The sequence below is a fragment of the Chionomys nivalis genome, chromosome 1 (genome assembly GCF_950005125.1).
Source record: "Chionomys nivalis chromosome 1, mChiNiv1.1, whole genome shotgun sequence".
NCBI lineage: Eukaryota > Metazoa > Chordata > Mammalia > Rodentia > Cricetidae > Chionomys > Chionomys nivalis.
The window spans coordinates 78,349,070-78,376,144 of NC_080086.1; the positions used below are offsets into that span (position 1 = coordinate 78,349,070).

The 27,075-nt window shown below is 46.1% G+C and overlaps 2 protein-coding genes and 1 long non-coding RNA gene across 9 annotated transcripts in view; 2 read left to right on the top strand and 1 right to left on the bottom strand.

Annotated features, from left to right (window-relative positions):
* Nucleotides 1-493: 493 nt before the first annotated feature.
* Nucleotides 494-14,485, top strand: LOC130889014 (uncharacterized). Its single transcript, XR_009058485.1, has 4 exons — nucleotides 494-547; nucleotides 4,543-4,617; nucleotides 5,674-5,743; nucleotides 14,272-14,485. It is a non-coding gene; the product is annotated as an uncharacterized LOC130889014 (long non-coding RNA).
* A 790-nt stretch (nucleotides 14,486-15,275) lies between these two features.
* Retsat (retinol saturase) lies at nucleotides 15,276-25,956 on the bottom strand. Its single transcript, XM_057772764.1, is given in 11 exon segments — nucleotides 15,276-16,517; nucleotides 16,765-16,924; nucleotides 17,087-17,253; nucleotides 17,332-17,441; nucleotides 17,716-17,854; nucleotides 18,843-18,962; nucleotides 20,450-20,647; nucleotides 21,678-21,879; nucleotides 22,866-23,107; nucleotides 23,432-23,614; nucleotides 25,707-25,956. Coding segments are annotated over 11 exon segments (1,836 nt in total). The 5' UTR covers nucleotides 25,876-25,956; the 3' UTR covers nucleotides 15,276-16,371.
* Nucleotides 25,957-26,076: 120 nt separating this feature from the next.
* Elmod3 (ELMO domain containing 3) overlaps nucleotides 26,077-27,075 on the top strand; it is a 48,074-nt gene continuing 47,075 nt past the window's right edge. For 4 of the 7 annotated variants that reach the window (XM_057768586.1, XM_057768537.1, XM_057768595.1 and 1 more), the window contains exon 1: nucleotides 26,077-26,172. The gene's annotated coding sequence lies outside the window, so the exon portion shown is untranslated. Of the gene's footprint in view, nucleotides 26,184-26,694; nucleotides 26,713-27,075 lie in introns of those variants that run through there. The other 3 variants (XM_057768546.1, XM_057768554.1, XM_057768569.1) reach the window with 3 other exon arrangements.

A 27,075-nucleotide genomic window follows, 5' to 3' on the forward strand; every position in this document is an offset into this window, starting at 1 on the left:
CAGTGAGGTCATGGACAGAAACAGACCCCACCCACTAAGTAGGTCAGTGCCACTGCCGTCTAGACAGTCATAGTGCATCCCCAACCCCCTCCAGCCCCCTGTATGTCCCATCCAGTCCTGCATTGTGGGCAGTAAGCTGTAGACATCTGGCTAAGCATCCTGCTTATTGAGAATAGATTCACAGTTGATAGAAGATTTTAAAAGTATTTTCCTCATGAATGGAGGCAGAACTGAATGACAGAGCCAGTTTTTTCTTCTTTTCCCTGCCCCGCCCCACCGCTGTTTTCCAGAGAGAAGCTGCACAGTCCCCAGGGCTCCGTTCAGGACTCACAGAAACCTTCTGCACCTTGGTGATGGCACAAAGGGACTGTTTGCTTACTTGTAGCCTGCATGGCCGCCAAGAAGGAAGGCAGAGGTAGAGCACGTGGGCCTGTTGCTCTCCTGGGAGCTTTGCAGCTCAGACCATCGAGTTCTGATCCAGTGATCTTGAGGCATGAATGAGAGATCTTGTTCTGTTGGGACTGAGAAAAAACTATGAGATGGACAGGTGAGCGCCCCTACTCTAAGAAGGAGGTGCTGTTTGGGGGCTGTATTGTTAATGAGACAGACAATGTGGAGTTTTAGAAATATTTAGGGGAAATGATCATGTATCTTCATTCTTGGAGATCATGGGCTGAAGGTGTAGTTCAGCAGTAAAGCAATTGCCTAGCGTGCCTGCAGCAGTAGGTTCTATTTCTAGGATCAGATAGTCACACTGACAGACAGACAGACAAACATAGTCACGGGATTCTAATCCACCGTGGTGGAACATCTCTGAAGCTAACACTTGGGATCAGGAACCCTAGGCCTTTCTCAGCTACAGAATGTGTTTAAGGTCAGCCTGGGATCCTTTGATTCTGTCTCAAAACCAGACGTTTCTGTCCACATGTAAGTGTTTTCTTGTTTCCTGGGCGATTTAAAGATTCTTGTTTCCTCTTGCTTGGGTTGGGGAATGAGGTTGGTGTCTGAAATTCACTAAAAAAAATCAGTATTGCTTGAACTTACATTAGTTAATTTAGTATTCTCTTCCTTGTCAATCACTGGCTTTGGCTCACTGTCTTACTTAGCTTTTGAAAAGCATTAGAATATCTTTCTTGAAATTTTCTCTTTTTTATAACTTGAGTCTGTGGTTCTTGATTGTAAATTTGATAGTTGACAGTGTCTGTTGTAAGGTTGAAAGTTTAGACACGCCTGCATGTTATTGTAACCCTTGATCATCTAGCTTAAAAAAATTATCACATATTTTGATCTTTGATAACCTAACCACTGAAACATTATCTCAGAATAGTTCATATGCCATTTATCCATATGTATTAGGGTTCTCTAGAGGACAGAACTGATTGTGCGTGTGTGTGCGTGTGTGTGTGTGTGTTATATGTGTGTTTCTATTAGAGTGGCTTAGAGTTTGTGATCCTCCTATCCTAACAGAAAGTTCAAGAATCCGGCAGTTGTTTAGTCCATGAGTCTGGACGTCTCAACTGGTCTTTAGAACATGCCAGAATCCTGAGGAAGTAGGCTCTAATGCCACTGAAGGGATGGACTTGCCAGCGAGAGCGAGGGTCAGCAGGCAAAGTCAAAGCTTTGTTTTCGTATCCTTTATGTAGGCTGCCAGAAGCAGGTGCGGGCCCAGAGTTAAGGTGCCTCCTTCCACTTCAGATGGCCAATAAAAATCCCCCATGGTCTGTCCAGCAGCTTGATTTGTTAATTCTAGATGTAGTCAAGCTGACAAGTAATCACATCCACGATTTTTTTTATTGAAAAAAAATTTCTGCCTCCTCCCAGCCTTCCATTTTCCTCCCCCTCCTCCCACTCCTCTTCCCCTCTCCCCACTCCTCTCCCCCTCCTTCTCCAGTCAGAAGAGCAGTCAGGGTTCCCTACCCTGTGGAAAGTCCAAGATCCTCCCCCCTCCATACAGGTCTAGGAAGGTGAGCATCTATGATTTTTATTTTTTTTTTCTTTTTTTTTTTTTCCTTTTTTTTTTTTACTTATTTATTTATTTTTATTCTTTTCATCTATGATTTTTAAATGTTTGGGGCTAACGTGGTAGAAGGATTGACCCTAATATGTGCTTCTGTTGTTGTTGTTGTTGTTGTTGTTTTTGAGACAGTTTTTCTGTATAGCCCAGGCTGTCCTGGACCTCACTCTGTAGACCAGGCTGGCCTCAAACTCTCCGCCTGCCTCTGCCTCCCAAGTGCTGGGATTAAGGGTGCATTCCAGTGCTACTTAGCTGTTGTGTTTTTTAAACGCTATCAGGGGAAAGGTTTGCTGAGTGAAAGGGCTGGGCAAAGTGCCTAAATGAACTTCACTGATGCAAGTTCCAGGACTTAGGGGCTGGCGAGATGGCTCAGCTGTAAAGGTGCCTGCTGCCAAGCCTACTGAGTTCTGTCCCCAGACTGACATAGTGGAAGGAGAGACACAACTCCTTTTTTTTTAAAAAAAAAAAATTATTTATTTATTATGTATACAATATTCTGTCTGTGTGTATGTATGTAGGCCAGAAGAGGGCACCAGACCTCATTACATATGGTTGTGAGCCACCATGTGGTTGCCAGGTATTGAACTCAGGACCTTTGGAAGAGCAGGCAATGCTCTTAACCACTGAGTCATCTCTCCAGCCCCGAGACACAACTCCTACAGATTGCCTCTGACCTGCACATGCATACATCAAGTGATTTCTTAAATAATATTAAGTAATCCTTTTATAATTTTGCCCTTCCCTCTTCTACCCTTTATGCTCCCTTCCTTTCTCTTATGGTGGGTACCCTAGCCATATTCACGCTACATCGTGTTAGACCTACAGTACTACCTGTACCATGCTACATGCTTCTCTTCAGATCGTGTGAACCCGGTGTCTCAAGCAAATGCCTGCAGCACCACCCTCTCTGTGGGAGCTGAGGGTAAAGATAGGCTCTTCTCTTCTCCTGCCTCGTCCTCCCAAGTGCACCACCGTGTCTAAGTGGTTTTTCTTTAGATTTCTCCAAAGTTTATTTCTTTTTTAATCTAGGAAAAGATGAGGAATTGATGTGTTAAGGTCTTCTGTTTGTGTTGATTTCATTGGTCAATAAAGAAACTGCCTTGGCCCATTTGATAGGCCAGCCCTTAGGTGGGCAGAGTAGAAAGAACAGAATGCTGGGAAGAAGGGAAGTGAGGTCAGACGCGATTAAACTCCCAAGATGGAAGTAGGTTAGACTCTTTCCCGGTAAGCGACCACCTCATGGTGCTACACACATTATTAGAAATGGGTTAATCAAGATGTGAGAATTAACCAGTAAGAGGCTAGAGCTAATGTGCCAGACAATGTTTAAAAGAATACAGTTTGTGTGTTGTTATTTCGGGGCACAAGTTAGCCAGGTGGAAGCGAGCAGGACAGCAGGAATGCAGCCCGCCCGTTCTTTCTACAAGGAATTTTTTTTTATTCTTTTTAATTAAAATTTCCACCTGCTCCCCATTTCCCATTTCCCTCCCCTCCTCCCAAATATTGCCCCCTCTCCCCAGTCCCCTCCCCCTATCCCCACTCCTCTTCTCCTCCCCCCACACCATTCCCCCTCCCTCTCGATACTGAAGAGCAGTCCAAATTCTCTGCCCTGTGGGAAGACGAAGGTCTTCTTTCTATGTCCAGGAAGGTGAGCGTCTAAACAGGCTAAGCACCCACAAAGCCAGTTCATGTATTAGGATCGAAACCTAGTGCCATTGTCCTTGGCTTCTCATCAGCCTTCATTGTCCGCCATGCTCAGAGAGTCCAGTTTCAACCCATGCTTATTCAGTCCCAGACCAGCTGGCCTTGGTGGGCTCCCAATAAATCAGTTCCACTGTCACAGTGGGTGGGTGCATCCCTCGTGGTCCTGGTTTCCTTGCTCATGTTCTCCCTCCTTCTGCTCCTCATTTGGACCTTAAGAGCTCAGACCGTTGCTCCAAACTGAGACTCTGTCTCTACCTCGATCCATCGCCAGATGAAGGTTCTAAGGTGATATGCAAGATATTCATCAGTATAGGATAGGGTCATTTCAGGTTCCCTCTCCTTAGTTGCCCAAGGTACCAGCTGGGGACATCTCCCTGGACACCTGCTAACCCCTCTAGAGTCAAGTTTCTTGCCAACCCTAAGATGGCTCTCTTAGTTAGGATATATACTTCGCTGCTCCCATATCCTCCCTTCCTATATCCCAACCATCCCAATCCCCCGAGCTCCTCCCATCCTCCCCTTCTCATGTTTCTCATCCCATTTCCCCTTTGCCCCTTGCCACCTCACCCGCAAGTTCCCAGTTTTTGCCCTGCAATCTTGTCTACTTCCCCTCTCCAGGCAGATGACTATATGATTTTCTTTGGGTTCACTTTCTTATTTAGCTTCTCTAGGATCACAAATTATATGCTCAATGTCCTTTATTTATGGCTAGAAACCGATTATGAGTGAGTACATCCCATGTTCCTTTAAACCATGGCCCGTGAGAGACTGCTGCAGGAAGTTGATCCCGGTCTTTCTGTCTGTCTTGTCTGTCTGTCTTGCAGGTGGAAAGTGTCTCTGCTGGGCACTCCTCATTGTACAAGGACAGTGGCTCACTCATGACTTTCAGAGGAGTTCCGGTATATATCACCCGCTCTTGCGTGCCTCTGCTGCCAACCTAAGCTTCCCTGTACTGGGGACACAGGAGGGCAAGCACGAACCCAACACACAGTGTCTGTCTGATAAGATCATAGCACCCAGAGAATGAGCATCGAATGCACTAGGGATGCCAAAACACACCACTGTCCAAAGGGGCTGTGTGCCTCTGTGTTTATAGCATTCAACAGGACATGCGTTTGTCCCACACATTAACAAACTGCAACCGCACAGTCGACGTATCCAGGACCTCCACTTTAAGAATATCTTTCAGCTGGAGGAGGTGGTGCAGGCCTGTAAGTCCATGCATATCAGAGTCTGAGACAGGAAGACAAGAGTTCAAGGCCTGCCTGTGCAATATAGCTATACTCTGTCTTCAACAAAAACAAGATTGAATTTAGAACTGGGGTGTAGCTCAGTGTAGAATGAGTGTTTAGTGTGCACTCGGCTTTGAGCTCATGTGAGTGTGCACATGCACACGCAGTTAGGACTGAGGTAATCCACAGTAAAGTTGTCGTGCCCACATGCGGACCTGGGTTTGATGCCTGGAACACATAAAAGACTAGGCATGGGGGCTGTGCTTGCAATCCTAGTGCTGTGGGGGCAGAGGCGGGCAGATCTTGGGGCTCAATGGGTAGCTAGTGTAGCCAAAGCGGGGAGCCTCAGGGACCAGTGAGAGACCCTCTTGCCAAAAGCAAAGTGGAAGTCTCCTGAGAAACAAAACCCAAGTTCACCTCTGGCCTACGTGAGTGCACACACTCACACCCACACACTCACACACACTCACACTCACACACACTCACAGACACACTCACACACACTCACACACACCCCACACACACTCACACACTCACACACACACACTCACACACACACACACACACTTACTTTTAATCAGTCCTTCAGAGCAAACTATATTCTTCTCTCATTCTATATTCTGCCTCTCATTTCCCGAATGTTTCATATACAGTGGGTGGGAAGAGCTGTGTGGGGGGAGACAGGAAGTCCACCCTCACTCTAAAGGTCGCCTGCCCCTACAGATCTCAGAGCTGAAGAACCATGGCATTCTCCAGGCCCTGACCACAGAAACCAATGGATGGCAGCCAGGTGGTAAGGACTCCAGGGACCCCTAGGGTTTGGGTGGGACCCAGGTCAGAGCCACCAAGGATCTGCTTTCCCTCGTCTGAATCCTCCTTGCTCCTGCCCTTTCAGAGTTTTGTATGTATCATTCCCCAACAAACGTTAGAAATAGTGTTGGGTTAGGAGCCAGTTGATCTGTTGGCAGTTTGCTATGTGCTTTCGGGCAAGCCGTGTTTATCAGTTTACAGTGAAAAATTTAAATTACATTTTCTGTTTATGGGGGAGTGCAGGCCAGAGGATGACTTGCTGGAATCAATCCTCTTCTCCCACTGTTCAGATCCAAGGATGAAATCAGGTTACCAGCCTTGGAGGCATGAGCCATCTCACCAACACAGCAGTGAGAATGTAAACACCTCCCATCCTCAGGACAGTCTGAAAATGAGACAGTACAGAGCCAGGCATGGTGGTCCTCACCTTTAATGCCAGCATTCAGGAGGCAGCGGCAGGCTGATCTCTGTGAGTTCAAGGCCAGCCTGGTCTACAAAGTGAGTTCCAGGAAAACTAGGACTGTTAAACTGAGTAATCCTTCCCCCACCACCAAAAAAAAAAATAGTGCTCTTGGCTAATTTCCATTTACAGGATAACTAAATCAGTGCTGTTTAGCTGATGGATAAATGGGAGAGACAAAATAAAGGAGTCAATTAAATAGTAAAACAAAGGAAAAGAAAAATGTGAACTGCATGAGTTATCCTAGAGATATTTGCTCCACACACACACTCACACACACACACTCACTCCTGTGGGTTCCTATGTCATGTCAGGATCATCTTCTGGCTCCAAGAGGACAGGGACAGTGCATACATGGTTTGACCGTCTCTCTCCGGGTTTGGGCACCAACTGGATAAGGCTAGCTGAAACCTTGAACTTTGTGTTGCACAACTGTTGCAATGGCAGATTCCCTTGCTCTCGCCAGGGTTTGTCTTCTGGCTCACAGATGTGGTCAAATCACTTGTAGGTGAGAGGACATTGGGTGAGAGATAGGTCTATCAATGATAAAGGTGCTCGGAGACCAGGGTTGAAGGTAGGAAGGCTGTGTCCAGCCCCACCACTTTCCACACTCCTCACTCGTTTTGTTTTCTGTTCTTTTGAGACAAGGTCTTGTGTAGGCCCATCTTTCCCAGAGCAGGACTACAGTCACAGCTACAGCTCTGTCACTAGCTTGGAATTCACATCTCTTCTCAGGCGGTCTACCGAATTACAAAGAAAAGGAGCAGCATATCCCGAGCCTTTGTTAGGGTAGTAACAGCCTGTCAGGAAGGGTACGTGTCTGTTCTGGATTCTAACCATCGCCAGAGAACTTGGCTGTTACACCATGTAGAAATATGGGCCCACAATTCACTCTTTCTTATTAATTTTAATAAAACCTGTACTTCTGCAATAGGGCCAATGATTACATCTGGCTTGGGTAAACCTTCCTATTTACCCAAATTACCAGTCGTTGGAAATCTAGTTCATGGAAGAGAGATACTTTTGGGCACTGTGTCTCGGAGCCATACTTTCTTGTCAGGATAAATTATAATGCTTTAGGAATGATCATTCTCCCAAAGGCTATAGTCTCCTATTTTAAGGAGAAGAGAATCTCCTGGGTTGAAAATGTTTCTTCTGCTAGTTTAGAGCGCCTCTCAAATCTTTTACATTGTATCAAAATCTAAAATTCTTTAACGTATGCATTAAATCCCAACGTTTACAAGTGTGTTAAACTTTTCTCAGCAGTTGTCAAGTCAATATCATATTCTCAGCATTGTCGGTCAATACCAACTCTTCCAAATATCTTTAGGTCAGTACCATGATTCTCAGCATCATTGGTCAATACCAACTTTTCTCAGCATCTTATTTGTAGTTACAAATATCAGGTCAATATTAGTAAGAGTACAATGACATTGCTGTTATCAAATACCAGTTCAGTCTCTGAGCAACTGTTACATCCTCAGGCTGCCTCTTTCTTAACTGAAGCAGGCTTCAGTCATTTCTTATTTTGAGTCTTTTTTTCCCTGAGGGGAAAGCTTAGGTCTTAGTTCTCAGGGCCAATATTTAACCAAAATGAGTTCTGTGTCCCAGATACTAAAACAGTCAAATGTACAGTCTGCATCTTAGTTCCAAGTAAATAGGATTCAAACTGCAGCAAGTTGCAGCCATAGCAGTCACCTCAGCAGGGCTCTTTGTCTGGGATCTCTGGAGGCAGAATGGCGCCCTCCAGTGTAGAGTGGTGGCAGCAACAACAGGCTCCTAATCAGGCATTCCTTGCGTGGGGGCGAGGAAAGTCAGGTCACAGGTTCCTCCTGGGTCTCCTCTAATTTTGTTTCTCCTGTTGGGCCATTATCAGCTATGATGTCATCAGGTCAGGTATTCTTCTGCTGAATTCCTTGAACCAGTTGCTCTGGAAGCCATCTCACTTTATCTTCATCCTGGGAAAAAACAGACATGCCCTCGACCCCAAATTAATATGGGGTCTGGCCTTCTCCATATTCCAGTGCAAGGGTCTCTCCACCTTGCTTTAGCAAAGGTGGTCTTTGTACTATTATGCCACAATCTGTCCGCTGCTGGTCACTTGTGGACATTTACATAAACAGTGCGTTTACACTAAATTTAAGATTTAAGATGTTATATTGCATCTGAGGATACAGCTCTCCTGCTTTTATCTTTTGGAGTTGTGTTTTCAGGGAGCTATGCACACGTTCCACAATTCCTTGCCCTTGAAGGATTATAAGGAACACCAGTCTTATGTACAATATTCCATTGGGTGCAAAATCTTTGAAATGCTCTGTTAACATATATGGACCCATTGTCTGTCTTTATTACTTTTGAGGTTCCCATGCATGAAAAGCATTTCAAGCAATGAGTTATTACATGCTTGGTGGCTTCCCCAGTTTGTGCAGTGGTCATCATGAATCCTGAATACATATTGATTGTCACATGCACATATCTCAACTTTCCAAATTCGGTAACATGAGTTACATCCATCTGCCATATATGATTAAGAGGCAGTCCTCGGGGATTTACCCCCAAATGAGGCATGGGTAGATATTGTGGGTATCTCTCACATTGCTTAACAATTTGGCGAGCTGCATCCCTGGTCAATTTAAATTGCTTTGTTAAACTTAAACTGTTTTGATGGTGCAAATCATGCAACTGCTGGGCAAGTTCAATCTGAGATAGAGCAATTATTTTTGTAAATTAGTCAGCTAAAGCATTACCTTCAGTTAATGGACCAGGAAGATTTGAATGTGCTCTGATATGTCCCACAAAACATGGTAACTTTCTATGTTGTATGGTCTAGTAAATCTGCTGAAACAATATCTTAACTTGTTTATTGCTAGTCCCTATATAAGGGACTGTTTCCAATATTTGAAAAGCATTATAAATATAACAGCTGTCAGTCTATAGATTAAAAGCCTCATTTGCAAAATTTTTAAACATTAAAGCTACAGCTTGGAGCTCAACTATTTGAGCTGAAGCTGGTTCTGTCTGTACGTGTCCTTTGCCATTGACTACATAAGCAGCCTTCCCATTAAATGAGCCATCAGTGAAAATTAACAAAGCATCCTTTATGGGATCTTTTGCCACCGTTTTAAGAAATGAATGAATGCAGTTGTGTAAACTGCAGTCAGCTGGGAAAACATTATCAATCTGACCTTGAATCTGAGCAAACGCAATTGCCCAACAATCACTATTTTGGAATAACAACTCAATTTGCTGCTTAGTGTAAGGAACATTGATCATAGCTCATTCTTTGCCAAAATATTTCCTAGATTCTATCCTGCTCCTCTGTGCTAAGCATGCTACTGCTTCAAAATAAGGACTTAATACTTTAACTGGTGATACAGGAAGGTGCAGCCACAGAAGTGGTCCATTTTGCCATACAACTGCTGTAGGAGCTAGTCTTGTAGGTGAAATACATACATGCCATGTATTTCATGTATTTGGCTATAATCAGTTGTTCCCTATACCCTGCTCTATCTGTGAGAGAATCTGTCTGGCAGCTTCTGAGAACTGCCTGCTGGAATTTGGATCACTATCTCCTTTAAGGATTTCCCTTAGAGGCTTGAGGTTTCCTGTAGGAAACCTTAGATAAGGCCTCAGCCATTCTATATTTCCTAACAACCTTTGAAAGTCATTATGAGTTTTTAAATCATCCTTCCTAATTTTATCTTCTAAGGCTTAATTTCTTTGAGGTATAACATCTGACCTAAATATTGAAAAGGTGGGTGTCTCTATACTTTCTCAGGAGCAATAATTAGTCCTGCATGACTTAGGCTCTGTTGTAATAATCCATATGTCTCTAGTAAAATATCCTCAGCTCTGTGAGCAAGCAGGATATCATCCATATAAAGGGTAATATAAACCTGTGGAAATTGATCTCTAACCCTTTGTGTAGCCTGAGCTACGAACTTCTGGCATAAGGTGGCACTATTTGAATCCCTGAGGTAAGACATTCCATTGATAGCTCTTCATTGGCTCTCTGAAATTTTCTCTGCTCCTCTCCCGGCCTCTCCCCTCCCCCATCAACCCTCTCCCAAGATCCCCATGCTCCCAATTTACTCAAGAGATCTTGTCTTTTTCTACTTTCTACTTCCAATATAGATTTTATATATGTAAGTCTCTCTTAGTGTCCTCATTGTTGTCTAAGTTCTCTGGGATTGTGGTTTGTAGGCTGGCTTTCTTTGCTTTATATTTAAAAAACACTTATGAGTGAGTACATGTGATAATTGTCTTTCTGTGTTTGGGTTACCTCACTCAAAATAATGTTTTCTAGCTCTGTCCATTTTCTTGAAAAATTCAAGATGTCATTTTTTTCTGCTATGTAGTACTCCATTGTGCAAATATACCACATTTTCCTTATCCATTCTTTTTTTAAATTATTTATTTATTGTGTATACAATATTTTGTCTACACGTATGCCTGCAGGCCAGACCTCATTACAGATTGTTGTGAGCCACCATGTGGTTGCTGGGAATTGAACTCAGGACCTTTGGAAGAGTAGGCAATGCTCCTAACCACTGAGCCATCTCTCTAGCCCCCTTATCTATTCTTTGACTGAGGGGCATATATGTTGTTTCCAGGTTCTGGCTATGACAAACAAAGCTGCTATGAAAATAGTTAAGCACATGTCCTTGTGGTACGATTGAGCATCCTTTGGATATATACCCAAAAGTGGTATCACTGGGTCTTGAGGGAGGTTGTTTCCTAATTTTCTGAAAAATCACCACACTGACATCCAAAGGGGTTGTACCAGCTTGCATTCCCACCAGCAATGCAGAAGTGTTCCCTTTTCCCCACAACCTCTCCAATATAAGTTGTCTTCAGTGTTTTTGATTTTGGCCATTCTTACATGTGTAAGATGGAATCTCAGAATTGTTTTGATTTGCATTTCTCTGATGACCAAGGTTGTTCAACATTTCCTTAAGTGTCTTTCAGCCATTTTAGATTCTTCTGTTGAGAGTTCTCTGCTTATGTCTGTACTCCATTTTTTTTTATTGGATTATGTGATCTTTTGGTGTCCAATTTCTTGAGTTCTTTGTATATTTTGGAGATCAGACCTCTGTCTGATGTGGGGTTAGTGAAGATCTTTTCCCATTCTGTAGGCTGTCGTTTTGTCTTGTTAACCGTGTCCTTTACTTTATAGAAACTTTTCAGTTTCAGGAAGTTTCATTCATTAATTGTTTCTCTCAGTGTCTGTGCTGCTGGGGATATATTTAGGAAGTGGTCTCCTGTTCCAATGCATTCAAGTGTACTTCCCACTTTCTCTTTTATAAGGTTCAGTTTGGCTGACTTTATGTTGAGGTCTTTGATCCATTTGTACTTGAGTTTTGTGCATGGTGATAGGTATGGGTCTATTTTCATTCTTCTACATGTTGACATCCAGTTATGCCAGCACCACTTGTTAAATATGCTTTCTTTTTTCCGTTTGGTATTTTTACTTCTTTGTCAAAAATCGGGTGTTTGAAGATGTGTGGATTGATATCTTGGTTTTCTATTCTGTTCCATTGATCCTCTTGTCTGTTCTTACGCCGATACCAAGCTGTTTTCAGTACTGTAGCTCTGTAGTAGAGTTTGAAGTCAGGGATTGTGATGCCTCCAGAAGTTGTTTTATTGTACAAGATTGTTTTGGCTATCCTAGGTTTTTGCTTTTCCAAATGAAGTTGAGTACCATTCTTTTGAGGTCTTTGAAGAATTTTGTTGTGATTTTGATGGGCATTGCGTTGAATCTGTAGATTGCTTTTGGTACTGTCCCATTTTATTATCTGAGCGCTAACTACTCATGTATGCATGTGTGGTGAAATTTTTCCTCATGTGTTACTCATGTTCTCCTCCTTACTTCTGGTCCCTTCTCCAGCATTTCTTGGGGTTCAATGGTCAATCCCACTTCACAGGCGCCACTATATCAGTGCCTGATGCCCCAGCATGGACTGGTGTGGAGGCGCGGGAATAATTGAGACACAATTCACATAGCAATATCAGAAGGAAGTTTCAAGTTTCATTCAAATCCTGAAGATTACTGGCGTTTATTATCCAATCACCTTTTATCGCCCAAGGTAAACTAAGGTAAAAGTTCATTAACATTCTGTTTCTGGGGTAGCAGCACTACAGTCACATCTACAGCTCTGTCACTAGCTTGGAAACAATACCTCTTCAAAAAAAAAAAAATACAGCTAGTAAGGAGCAGCAGTGAGTGATCTCCTCTTCCCGCCATTTTCTCCTCAGTTTTCATTAGCGTTCAGGAGTGTTTTATTTAATTCGCCTGTCAATCCGTTTTTCATTAGTACAACAAAGCACCAGAGGCTGGGTAATATTCTGTGGAATGGGTTTTAAGCAGGCATGATGGCACATGCCTGTATCTCCAGCACTTGGGAACTTGAGGGAGGTAGAAATGTCAGAAGTTTGAGGTTATTCTTGGCTAGATTGTGAGTTCAAGACCACCCAGGACTACATGAGACCCTACTTAAGGTCCAAGGTTCAGTGAAGTTCAGAAAGGGCTACGTCTGGTGTCTTACCTGCTGTTGGAATCCCAAATTGCTGCAGGGTATCACATGACCAAAGTCATGTGACAGTGTCTTCTTTAGTTCCTGTCCTTCCTGTTTTGTTTTGAGACATAGTCTAAGTAGACCAGGTTGGCCTTGAACTTACAGAGATCTGTCTGCTTCTTCCTCTTCCTCCCAAGTGCTGCGGTTAAAGATGTGTGACATCATGCCTGGCAAGTTTTAAATTGTATGAATTGTAATTTTCATAAAAGTCAAAATGAAGTCTTTTGGAGAGGACAAAAGATATACCCAAATAGCAGATCCTATTTCCACAAAGTCATTGAAAGTCATGAATACTCATGATTTAAAAAAGGTTGATTTGATGGCAGACTGAGCAATGACCTATCTAGTATTGTTTTTAATTTTTTGTTATTAAAACTTTTTCTCATTACTATTACTATTTTTAAGACATGGTCTTACCATAGCCCAGGCTAGCCCTAGACTCACAGCAGTCTTCTTGAGTGTTGGGTTTGCAGACATGAACCACCATGCCTGGCTTCAGGTTGGTATTCTCTAAGCCCAGCATTTTGTATTTTGTGATTCTGGTTGGTACAGTGTCTGCTTTCTAATATGTGAGATTACAGCACCGAGTTTGATCTGGACTACAGAGGGATATTCTGTCTCAACAACAACAACCATAACCACACCTAAACAAAACCTCACACCGTCTTGTGAATGGCAAGTTGGTGAGCACAGGGGCGGTTCCTGTTGGGAAGGATCCTGTGCCGTGGAAATGACATTGCAGTGCCCTGTGTGCTTTACAGGGCCACAGTGGGAAGTTGCTCGCTCAATTTCCTTTATATTTTTTGTGCAATCCTTCCTTCCTTCCTTCCTTCCTTCCTTCCTTCCTTCCTTCCTTCCTTCCTTCCTTCCTTTCTTCCTTCCTGTGTCTGCCGGAAAAGCAGTCAGTGCTCTTAATTGCTGAGCCATCTCTTCAACTCCCTTCCTTAGTGTTTTTATTGCTGTGATAAACACCATGACCAAAAGTAGAGGAAGGAGTTTAGTTCATTTTAGAACTCGCAGACCATTCCTGAGGAAAGTCAGGAAAGGAACCTGGAGGCAGGAACTGAAACACAGCCATAGAGAACACTAATGCTTACTGACTTGCTCCTTGGGCTCGCATTCAGCCTTCACCCTGCTTTCTTTTACCTCCCTGGACCTCCCGAGCAGGCGTGCACTGCCCACAGTGGCTGGGCCCTCCCTCATCAATGGTTAGTCTAGAAAGTATTAGTCAGACAGACTGGCACTCAGGAAGCTTCCCACGGTGCAACTTCTGCTATATGCTAAGTAACTCAGCCACATTGTCTCCTTGTCACCCAGCCAGAATTTCCCCCTTGTACCTGTCAAGCTCCTCTACCTGTTCTTCAGATTCTTTAATCATCTGAAAACTCCACACTGCTAACTATGACATTTTTCTTGTCACAGATCCTCCCGCCCCACTTTAAAAAGAAACTGAGTTTCTTCTCCATTAATTTTCAGGAACCACCTGAACTGGTTCTCCTGACCTTTTCTAATGCCAGGATTGGGAACATGGATCTTTCCAGAATGTGTGCCCTGGTCGAAGCTTTTGTCTGGAGTTGTATTCTCGACTGGATTCCTTGGCTTCATCATTCAGGCCACACTCCGTCTGCCTCTGCCTTCATCATGTCCTCTGTGTTCCAGCTTCTCCTGGTTCTCTTGGTTAGTTTTCCTCTCCTTTGACTTACTCAGGTGCTTGTGTTCTGAAGGGCTCAGCTCACAGGCTTATATTCCTTCCTAGCTTCCCCAGTGGATCGGCTCTCCCCACTGCACACTGATAGCTCCTTCTGTCTCCCTCATCTTGATCTCCAGCATGACTAGTTCTGACGTCACTCTCATCTCCCCAAGTAAACTAAGCCCCAAGAGACAGCCATTGGTATCCTATCTGCCTAGTGTAGTGAACATCCGCACCCACTGCCACACCCCACCAGGAATTTGGGGGTCACATTTCCTGTTGGAGGTGTATCTGAAACTGGGGCTCATACAGTTCTTCCTAATCACAGGTTGCTGTGACCGTATACTTGTCAACTCTTGCTCTGGAAGGGCAGGAGTTAAGATAGATTTTCAGGAACAAAGATGGACAGCAAAAGGACAGACACATGACATATTCTCAGGGTCCTCAGAGCCTCTCCCTTTGGACTGCTGACAATGTTTCCTGTGCTGGCAGACACAGCAGAATTTCTCTCACTTGCAAAGCTGCACTGGAAGGAGATGGCTCCCACCACAGAAAGTCATTTGAGGTTGTTTTCTATAGGTAGACCACTTGAAGCATGTTTTTCTAGACTGTGTGGATGGTGCTGGCCCAGCTGAGGTGTCCACACCAGGGCTGGGCTCGCTTATAAGAAGCACACGGAGTCTCAGGCAGCACTCCCGTAGACTATTCTGAGCTTCCCTGCTCAATTGCTGAAGGGCAGTTTCGTAATGGGAACCCGCTTGTCATAGATGCTAATAGTTTGTGGTATAATAAGTATTTTTCAGTTTATTTTGTTGAGCTGCAAGTGCATCTCAGTGGAGTTTCATGTCATCATTGAACAGAAAGCAAAATAAACGTCAGATATCAACACACTGAAACATTGCATGTATTAATGTGATTCTTAAATGAACTAAAATTGGTGCCTGTTTATCCTTAGTGAACGGTTTTAAATTTTCACCATCTTCCCCACTGATTCATATAGGTGGAGAATCCCTACTCTAGAGCCCAAAGCAGCTTTGTAATAGTAGGAACTCATGTGACAGATCATACAATGCTTACAAGTTTAAAAATATTACTTAAGTTGTTGTGCCTCATCCATGTATATGAAACAAACAAATCTGACTTTACTCCGGAAGCCCATTCCCCAAGTTTTCTCATATATGTGCATATATTACAGAATTTGAAGGAATTTGGATTCCAAGTATTTTGGAAACAATACACAGCTTTAAATATGTGCCAGCAACTACAAATATCATCGCTAGGCTTGGTGCTCTTTGGGCTTCCTGTATTCAAGCCAAACATGTCCACTCTCGTCCCCTCCCTGCCAGGCTGGCTATTCTGTAGTCAAGATCTCACAGGCTGGTGTACAGGACATTTTGCTGGTGCAGTGGTATCTCTTGGTCTGTCTCTGATTGGAATGCTCCTTCAGGCTGCTTCTATCAGAGGACAAAGCTTAAAGCCGAGAGCCCCTCGGCTTTCACTTTGAGAGTTGCCACTCCAAACCCATGCTGGTCATCCTTCCCTTTGACAGAGGGGAGAGCACAATACTAGAGTGGGTAGAGCAAAAAGCTTCAGGGCAGAACTGGACCAACCTACTCCAATAGCCAACACCCTCAGGGGTTCTGAGTGTTTGACCCTTGCTCAGTGCTGGGTGTGGGGAAGGTTGGGTGCATTCTTCATCTTGAGACATCAAGGCTGTGCAGCCCACACTAGGCCTTAGGTAGAAATGCAGGGTGCAGAGGAGAACTCGAATTGCAGCAGGCATCAGAAACAAAGCGCTTTTGATATGTGTACAAGGAAGTACAGCAGAAGGACACCATGAGAAAGAAGTTGGGGAGGTGCCGTTCTCTGGCTTAGCTCTGAATGGGCTACTTCATCTTCTTCTTCTGTTGTGCCTGGACCTTTGAGCCAAGAGCCTGCAGATCTGAGTACAAGTTCCTCTTCAGGATGGCACTGCTGCACAGCAAGGCCCCTTGTAGGGCCCCTATTAGACCACACGTGAAGATATCTTGGCCTAGAAAGCAAAAGCAGTGGTCCATGAATGTCTACACACATGAAGATGGGCAAGCAACGGTTCTTGTGTTCATCCCTCCATTTCAGGGCCACCCAATGAGAGACAGCTTCAGATAGACCCCAGGACTGTAGTGAGCCAAGGTAGCCCAGTTCCTGGTATGGGAGCTGAAGGAGAGGGTGGGGTCTGAGGATGGAAACAAAAGATTGTGTCAGGGAATCCCAGATTCTGGCAAAGTGAAGGAATGTACCTGTCAGGTAGAGGTTGGGGATGGGGGTTTGGGCTCTTAGGGAAGCCATAGCATAAGGATGCAGACGAGCCAGGTCATGGTCGGCCCCATAGGGAGCACCTCGGGGAGCAGCCAGATAGTACTGGTTGGTCAGTGGGGATCCTCCAATCACACTGTCCACCTGAGGAGGCAAAAGGGCAGGGCAAAGGTGAACAAGGGAATCTGCAAGGACCTTACTCTTCCTTGCGACTCTGTAACCTCAGGCTGTACCCCTGCACCCAGGAAAAGACAAACAGTCAAGGCGTGTGTCATCATCTCCAGCATTGTGAACATCAGCCCCTACCTTGCCCTCCAGCTGTGGAAACAGTTTCATGACCATGGACATAGAGGCTTCCAAGAAGGTATTTTTGAGGGTCTCATAGTCAGCACCCCTCTTGCCCTGTGGCTCCTCCTGCCACTCCTCAAACCACTCGAAGGCCATGGGTACCAGCACAGTCATGGTGGATCGACCTGCAGGTATACGGCCATGTTTCTGCTGCCTGGCCCTGCCTTGACCCACACCTAGCTCCCCTGGACCTAGAGCCCTACCTGGAAATCTGTCCTCCCAGGTTGGGTCCTTGGTTGATGGGAAGGCAATGAAAAGAAGGGGAATGTGTTCTGGAGCCTTTTCCTTGGGCATAGAGATGTAACGTTCCATCCTGTAAATGAGGTGGGTGTGACTGCCAATCTCTAGGCCATTTTCCTCTGAAGCCACCACCAGCACCCAGAAGATGGTTCACTTCCAGAAACTCCACGCAGGGTGAAACAAACACAGCTTTGGTATATAAACCCTTTCTGGAAGTCCACTGGGGACCGCACACCTGCTCCCTCAACACACATCCTCCTGCGACTCCTAGAACCATGTCAAGGGTGGAAGCGTGGTCCAGAGGGTTGAGCCCAGAGCCATCAGTCTTCCCACCCCTCCCATCTTACGCTTTATCCATGTCCGTGTCAAAATAAACATAGTAGTTGGTGGACTGAAGCTTCAGGTCCTGCTTGGTTCCTCTCAGGCAGATGAAAAGTGAGAGCATGCTCATGCCAGGCCTTATCATCGCCAGCTGCTTCTTCACATCTGTAGAGGGAGCCAGTGAGCACTGCATTGCAGGAGCTGTGACCAGACAGCTCCTCCTGCCAGGACAGCCTCAGGATACTCCCTTTCTGACCTGCAGCTTGCTGCTCAGCTGCCAGCATCCACAGAGACATAGCCACTTTTACAGCTCTTCCTACAGGATCCTGGCAGGGACCTGCTCTTCCTGGTGTGTCCATCAGCCTCAGATTCTTTCCTCCTCTACCAACTCTGCTCCATGCACCATTGGTCATAGGTGCGGCCTCCACACTGCTAATTCACAGCACCTCTGCACGATCAGACTGTCCCAGTTGTCCCCTTAGAAACTGTAGGTGCACATGGACAAGTGTGTGTCCGGATGTGCGGGGAGGAGTCAGAGGACAAATTGCTTGTCTTCTACTTCTTGGGATCTAACTCAGATTACCTCACTTAGCAGCAAGTACTTTTTTTTTCCCCCTTTGAGACATGTCAGTGGTCCTTGTTGTTTTGAGGCAGGGTCTCACATAGCCAAGGATGACCGTGAATTTTTCAGCTTCCTGCCTGCACCTACCAGGTCAGGTTTACTGCCAAATCCCCCACAGCTATCTTGCCTGTTTGTGAGGATCAAACCTGGGGCTTGATGCATGCTAGGCAAGCTCACTGATCAGCCAACTTTCACCCCCAGCCCTCTTCTGCCCTTCGAGAGTCCTTTTCTATTAGAGCTCCAGTTTCTCAGACATGGGAAGGAAAATATACAGGCTTTGGATTCTCAGCCTGAAGTCCACAGCCTATACATTGACAACAGACATAATAACTGGGTCCTCAGAGCTCCACCATTGCCTCTGTGAAGGGCCCTTCACCTGTGCGGTCCTGGGTTCCCCAAATGTAAATGTGATGGTGCTGGTAGCAGAGGGGAGATCGACAGCCAGAGGGGTGCCCAACAAGAGTACGAGCGTGACCCAGGCTGGGTTAGAAGCTCCACAGTAGAATGCCAGTTCAGAGGACCAGCCTTTACCTGGCAGACAGCGGACACTCTCTGGCACTAAGTGCTGGTAGGTATTGAACACTCCTGCATTGGAGATGACGACGGGGCAATAGATGTTCACCAGCTCGTGTCCCTTCTTGACACTGACACCTGTAGACACAAGAATATGGCTGAGTTTCTGTGAGCTCCTGAAGAACACAAGATCTATACCCTTCCTCATATCTCAGTTAAGTCGTGTGGAAAATTTGATCACACTGTGCATCACAAGTTTCCTTTTGCATTAATTAAATAAAATCAATGTTGGTTCAGAGAGGGTGAGTTAGCAGCTAGTTGATAGAAAGGAATCACAGAGTCATGGTTGTCTTTAAGATGATAGGCGCATGGAGAGGGAAGGTTATTTTGTTATGGCCGAGCTGAAGGACATTCTTTTTTGGAGAGGCCAGCAGAGAGAAGGTCAGCTAGCTGCTACTCAGCCTCTGTGAGCTAGCATGTTTTCAGCCCAGAGTCTCATTGAAAGTAGAACAATAGAGATTTAATTAAAAGCTTATTTGTCAGCAATGACATTGCCAGTGCCCACGGGAATGGAATTCACATATGGCGGTGGACTGAGGAGCTGGCCCCCTGCCAGAGAAGCAGACCAGTAAGTTCAAAACCAAAGTTTTCTGGGTAAAACAGCAGCAGATTAAAGTGCAGCCTCTGTGCCAACAGAAAAATAACTCTCTTAATGGCTGGGATATCACTCAGTGGCACAGCACATGTCTGGCATGTGTGAGCCCCTAGGATCACTGCACCCCAAACTTGCATAAAAGAAAATCAAGGAAAGCATGAAATACATTTCTCTCAGAGCTGTAGCTGTAGCGATGGCATGGTGACATATGCCTGTAATCCTAGCATTTAGGGGGTAGAAGCAGGACAACCAGGAGTTCAGGTATCTAGCAAATTTAGGCTAACTAGAAACCCTACCTTATAATTTAAGTTCTGTGTACAGCCACTCTATCCAGATGTCTTCTAGGGTATACCCGCATTTCTCAAACCTAGAAGTTCCTCTGAGCAAAGGAGGCCCCAGGCATTCACACTCAGCCCGAACCTCAAATGCTCTGTCTTGTCCGTCTCTGGCTCTTCTCACCCACCCATAAGGTCTTGCTTATCTTTAGCCAAGTGCTCCCATCCCAAGAACACTGGTTTTCTGGAGTCCCGGGCCTCCCTCACTGCTGCCAAGTTCTTCGTCCTCAGTGCTCCCATCACTCAGCTTCATGAATCACAAGAGTTTCTGTGGTCTGCTCTAGCCTCTGTGTCCAACCTCATCTCTGGCCATTCTCACAAAACCCTTATGTCAATCCTGACCTGCTGTAACAACTGATTCTCTTCCTTTGTTCTGCGTGGTGGTCAGGGTGCTGCAGCCCACAAGTGGAGCTCAGAGGACAACTTACAGGGTCAATTCTCTCCTTCCAACATGTAGGCTGTGGGAATCAAATTGAGGTCATCAGGCGTAGTGGCTGGAATATTAATCCACTGAGCTGTCTCACCAGCCCAGACCCAAGGATCTTACCATGAATGTACAGGCTGGTTCAACTATAAAGACACATCAGGACCTTCACCCCAGCCCAGTGACCCACAGCTCAGTGAAGGTCTCTTACCACAGGCTCTCCCAGCAGAGTCAAGCAGCACACCCTTCACGGTGGCCCTGGTGAGGACAGCGCCCCCAGCACGCTGAATCAATGGGATGGTATGGAAGGCAATCTCACTGGATCCTCCTTGGGGGTAATACGCTCCTTGTATATAGTGGTCAACCAGCAGAGCATGCATTGAAAAGGTGGTGTGGCTGGGGGTTACTCCTAAAGCAGAAAGAAAGAAAGAAAGAAAGAAAGAAAGAAAGAAAGAAAGAAAGAAAGAAAGAAAGAAAGAAAGAAAAGATGAGCGGGCCAGATTGCTCACTTGGCACCATTCTGGAAGAAACAGTGCTTCCTGTGAAGGGCCATGTGAGTCCATCCAGGATCCCATGCTCCTGACGCACGGCAGATTTTGAGCTTTTGGGGAATATAAATACACTCCCTGAAAACACTATCCTGCGGACACCAAGGAAGTCACTGACACTGATGGCTAAAGAGAAAATGTGCCCTTGAGCAGTGTGACAGTCTCACCTCAAAGCTGAAATGGAAGGATCACTGAATCAAGCCAGACTAGCCTACAGAGAGTTCCAGACCAGACAGAACAAAATCAGAACTTATCTCGGGGGTGAGCAACGTGGAGGAGAAAATGCACTGGGGATGTAGCTCAATTAGCAGGGTGCTTTCCTAGCATGCAAGAAGGCCTGGGTTTGCTCTCCAGAACCACAAAACCAAGCTTAGAGGCACATAGCTCTAATCCTAGCACTGGGAGGTGGAGGCAGAAGGATCAGGATTTAAGGGCACCTTTCACTACAAGAATTCAAAGCTTGCCTGTAAAAACCTGTACCAAAGTCGGGCGGTGGTGGCACACGCCTTTAAAACCAGCACTTGGGAGGCAGAGGCAGGCGGATCTCTGTGAGTTTGAGGCCACCCTGGTCTACAAGAGCTAGTTCCAGGACAGGCTCCAAAACCACAGAGAAACCCTGTCTTGAAAAACCAAAGGGGGAAAAAAACCTGTACCAAAAAGGAAGAGAAAACAAAAAAAGGAGAGAAGAAAAAAAGATAAAGAGGAGAAGAAGAAAAACAAATCTCGAGTTTATAAAAAAAGAATTTCTACCAGTGTCCAGCAGGGAACAGACTTCTCAGTCCTTATTGACAAACTCCACAGGCCTAGGTCTATTTTGGCTTATCAGCCAGGCAGAAAGAACAAAAGCTGAATAGGCAGCAGTTTAGAAGAGCCTGGGCCAGGAGCACCCACCGTACGTGGGGAAGATGTAGCTGAGAACGGCCTGGAGCTCAGGAGAAGCCCCGAGCTGCTGCAGGACCTTGGCCAGGCTCTGGGTAGATGCTCAGCAGAAGGGAGAGAAACGAGTCAGCAGCCCGAACTTGTTGAGGAGCTGAGTCAAGGGCAATGGGAGGAACTTCAGTAGGATGGCATGAGAGGCTCCACGGGCCACCACCTGGGGAAGAAAGGGTAGGGTGAGTCTCTAGAGCCTCTGTAGGCTGACACCTTTCTTATAGCCGGCACTGACCACAAGCCCAAAAACGCTAACTCATGTCTGAATTTTTGGACTTAAAAAAATGTAAGCTGAGCGGACATGGTGACTCAGGCTTGTGACCCCAACAGTTGAGGTGCTAAGGCAGGAGAACTGCTATGAGTTCAAGAGTAACCATAGCCATACACTGACACCGAAGCCAGGACTGTATAGCAAGACTGTCTTCCTCATCGCAACACAACAACAACAACAACATGGCCCCAGATTTCTCTCCTTCTTTCTATTCAAATGAGAATATATTTGCTCTTTCATATGCTTAAAATATTGCATATATATATATATACATATATATATATATATAGAGAGAGAGAGAGAGTGTGTGTGTGTCCAATATATCCCAGTGACCATAACCTATTAATCCTTCTGCTCCTCCCTCCTGAGTGCTAGCATTATATGGTAGACCACCATGCTCAGTTTATGGGGCACTCAGAAGTCAGAGTGTCCTACATGCCAATAAGCATGAGCCACAATCCCCAGCCCTCAAATTCCTTCCAAATATCCCGGTCCAGAAGCCAGGTTTGATGGCATACACCCAGTAGGGGCAGGTGGATCTCTGTGAGTTCAAGGCCAGCCAGCACTACACTGTGGGGCTCTATCTCAAAAATCACAAAAAGACCAAGAGTCTGGCTCCTCTCAGAGGACATCTAACTTCCTCAAAGCCTGACTTCCCAGGGGTGCCATCTAGAGGCCAGAGTGAGGGCGGCAGCTGAAGAGCCAGACAAGGTACAGGCATATACAAGTGTACACTGCATTCAGGACAGACATAACCAGTCCCTCCTGCCTGCCTCCCACCTCAGTTCTCCCAACCAGAGCCCCAACCAGGTCCTTCAGCAATGAAACAGTCAGTGTTGTTGGAATGAACTGTGGATGCTGATTGTGCTTCATGCTACCTTAACTAGCTCCATGTACTTGTCAATGACAGCTTCTTCCTTGGGGAACTTCTCCTTAAGGCCTTGGATGTACTGTTTCCTCCCACTGTACATGGGGAATTCCTTTCGTCCACCGGGCCCTTCTAGTATCATCAGGTCATAAGGAGAAGCCATCGGAGCCCAGTCGAGCTGCCCTTCAGTGATCTGGTCCAAGATAAAACGGCCAATGTTGCCTTCCCGCATGCGTCCAATATAATGAATTCCTGTTGGGGAACAAAAGGAGGTACAGGGAGAAGAAAGTTGGTCCCTGGAAATGCGCCAAGTAAGGAAGAGGTTGCCTTGCCTGGCCAAGTTCATGCCCAGAGAGGGCTGCCCACCCATTCTACAGGAATGTACCAGAACATATACCACCCAATTCTAGCCAAGCCAGACAGAAATGGAGCTGCCCAGAAAGAAGCTGGGACCTCAAAACATACAAGTGACTCCAAATTATCCCATTGTGCATACCCAATATCACCCCATAGTGCCCGTTCCTCGCCTCCCAAAGACAGATCCAAGTTCCCAACCCTTTTCCGCACAAGCCTTACCAGTGTCAAATTCAAGTCCATTTTCCCCGAAGGTATGACAGCAGCCCCCTGCCTTGGTATGTTGTTCCAGGACAAGGACTCTTTTGCCAGCTTTAGCCAGAATCGCAGCTGAGGCCAGCCCCCCAATGCCACTGCCAATCACCACGGCATCCAGCTTCTCTGGTACTCGGCTGGTTGAGAATGCTGGAGAGAGGAGGAGACAGAGGGCGGGCTTCTCAGACAAGAGCAGGGAGGCAGAGAAGCCAGAGAAGCCAGAGGGGACCTCTCTAGCTTATAGATGTGAGAACCCTCTAAGGCAACCCTGGCATGCTGGTGCACTACTGGGATTCCAGCCCCTGGAAGGTGGGTTAGGAGTTCAAGGTCATCCTCAGTTATACAGATGACCTGCAGGACAACCTGGGCTCATTAGACCCAGTGTTGAAACAGGACAGAAAGAGAGACAGACCCCTGTCTAGGGCACTTTAGCAGAGAACTCTTGGTTAAAATGGCTCGAAACATTTTTCCAGAGAATACTCAATCCAGGCAGGCAGATTAATCAGTGATGAGATAGGTCTTAACCCTGCTATGTACCTGGCATTTTCATACCTTTCAAAGAAAGTAGGAAGCAGCTGACTACCAGAAAGAGAGCAAGAGCGTAGGCATTGTAATCTAAGTGCAGACATTTCTGTGAATGAGAACACGGAAAGAAAAGAACACGGGGAGGGTGGAGCCTGTGCTGGGGGCTCTGGGAACTGGGCTTCTTTGGAAGAGGCAGGGTCTGTGAATGCCAATGGAGCTGGGGCAGGCAGGGCTGCTCAGAGCTGTTACTCTGAGAGTCACAGCACCAACCTCACACAGACCACTGGTGTGGCAGTCACCTGACAGGACCAAGCTAGAAAGCTCGTCCAACACAAGACCTGAGTTTGTTTCTCCCGCTCTCTCCCTCATTTCCCCTTTCGTTCTTTCCTTTCCAGGATTCGTTGATGTGGGTTTCCTGGAGACAGGGTTTCACTGTGCAGCCCTAAAGGCCTGAACTCCCTGTGTAGAGATCCACCTGACTTTCCTCCCCAGCATGGGGTCACAGGAATGCGCCACTGGGTCCAGACATCTGTTCATTAAAATCCCTGCCCAGGGCAGATGCAGAAGTACAGGAAGAACTCCCTCAGTCAGTTCAACACTAGCCTCGTCTGTATCGAAATTTCCAGCACAGCCAGGACTACACAGATAGACAGTGTCTCAAAAAAAAAAAAAAATCACTGCTCAGGCCCTGGTGGCTCATATCTGTAATCCCACCATCTACAATCTCTTTCTTATGGCAGGAGAATCCTTGTGAATTTTAGGTACATTTGGCCTACATAGCAACTTCTAAGCTAGCCTGGGCTTCAAGTATGAGATCTAAGCCCCTCCCCAAATCCACAAACAATAACAATAATGAAACACCTAAATTAGCACATTTTAGGAAGTAGACACTCAAGGATTAGGAATACATGGTCAGTCCCCAGTAAATAGTGAATTGAGGTAGCCTGGGCTAAAGTTTACAAGCAAGAGTCCCCTGGAGGTCAAACATGAGATCCTTGTTTGTTTTTTGAAGGTTTTACATTTTAGGGTTTTGGTTATTTGGTGTTTGTTTAGACAGTGTCTCTCTGTGTATTCCAGTCTGGAATTTCAATTTTGCACCACTATGCCCAGCTCCAACACTTCTTTAGAATCTCGGAGGCCGGGCATGTTGGTACCTGCTTGTAATCCCATCTTCCTGTAGGCAAAAGCAGAAGGGCTGCTCTGAATATGAGCCAGGGCTTCATGGTGAGTTTGAAGCCAAAAGTGAGACCGTTCACAAAAACCATACACATTGGGAGCAACTCTACTCGTGTTTTACAGATGTCGGGATGACATCTCCCAAATTTTATAATCAAGCTTCAATCCTATGAACTGGGACTACACTTTGCCTGTCAAACCACTTGTTGGGAAAATTTTCTGTGCTGCTTCCCATAACGCGAGTTTGCACAGTAGCATAGGAAAAAGTTGGCTCTATAACCAAGTAGGTGAAAGGTCTCTTACTCTGTCAGCTGCTATCTGAAGAGATTCCAACTGGAAGTGCTGGGACTAGGTTATGCCAATATCTTGGCGTGCCAAGGATAGTGCCCACACCCAAAACTTCAGGAGCAAAGAATACTAAGACGTGGAGGTTCCGTGTGCAAGCGAGTTTTCCCGGCACTTTTCTAATGGGCAGATAGGTCCGTTCCCTCCATGAGAAGACCTGAGAGCAGTCCTGGAACCCACAGTCCCTCCAGCTGACCTTGTTTGAGAACCTTCTTCCTAGCGTCCTTGTCGGTCACCAGGGGTTCAGGTGGCCGCTTGACGTCCTTGGCGAAGGGGTTCGGGGAGTTTCCGCTGAAGAGACCCAAGTAAACCCTGTGGAGACCCAAAAGCAGCAGCACGGCCAGCAGTAGCACGGTGAGCCACATCGTGCAGCCTGAGCTTGGAATAAGGCGACTTCTCTGTCTGAGCTCTGTTTTTATGCCCGAAGCTCCGCCCCGCTAGTTTATCATTAGAGAAACACCCAACAAACTATGTCCAAGGAACTTTGACCAATGCCAGCGCAAAGCTGATCAATATTGTCCCTCCTCGCTCTTTGTACAACGCGTTTCCATTGCCTGCTGGGAAATGTAGTTCTAGCACGAGCCAGGAGCCGCTTAGAGCCTGTGCTATGAGGCCCCACAGGTGATGAGGTAACCCTTACTGGAACGTTGGGAACTCGTCCGGTGAGCCAAGGGTAGGGTGAGGAAGATGGGGTTGAGGGAGACAATGTGGGATGGAAATGGTCACCGCTGGGCCACACAAGGTTGAAGGTTGCAGGTCTGAGGGCGATCCCGCTGGGAGGCAGAGAAGACCTGGTTTCTGGTGCCAGTTCTGTGATGGATTCGCGGAAGCAACTCATTGCTTTCCTCCACTTTCCCTTACAGGCAGTGAGAAAGTTTCAGTCCCCGAGCCTCCACTGTTGGGAATATTTCTTAGATGAGCTTCTCTGCCGACGCAAATAATTCCATTCAGACCAAGTCAGAGAGAAACAAAGATTCCCAAGTTTAATGCAGTGCTCCCGGATGGCCCGGGGAAAGCACAGAGAGGGAAAGAGAGCAAGGGGGAGAACACGGGAAACCGGAAACCACTTGTTCATTCTCTGAGGGGCAGTTTAAATAGCCTGTGGAAGTGGTCCTTCCCTGGGGAGGAGTCACCCTTTGGCGGGCTTTGTTGACCTTCCCTGGAGAGGGGTCTTATGCCTGGATCCGGGATGAAGGCCCCAGGTAAACACCCACACAACCTCTGCTCCTTTGGATTTCTTGAAATGAGAGCCCTGTTGAGAACTGCACAAGTGCTCTTCTGAATCTGTCACTCATTGCGGGGCGGGGGGCGGAGTATGGGAACGGGATTGATCCTTGAAGTTGCACCTAGCTGGATCCCCTAATCACAACTACTCTGGAGGGAAGGGGCCTCTAAGTACCAAACCACCTAGGAACAAGACTCAAGAAAGACCATCAGGGATCATCATGCCTCTGTGTCCATTTGCATTTAAGGATAAACCAGCTTCTAAATGACCTCTTTAAGTTAGCTCCAGAGGACAGTGTAGCTATCCTACCCTCTTAACGTTGCCCTTTGAGAAAAGTACT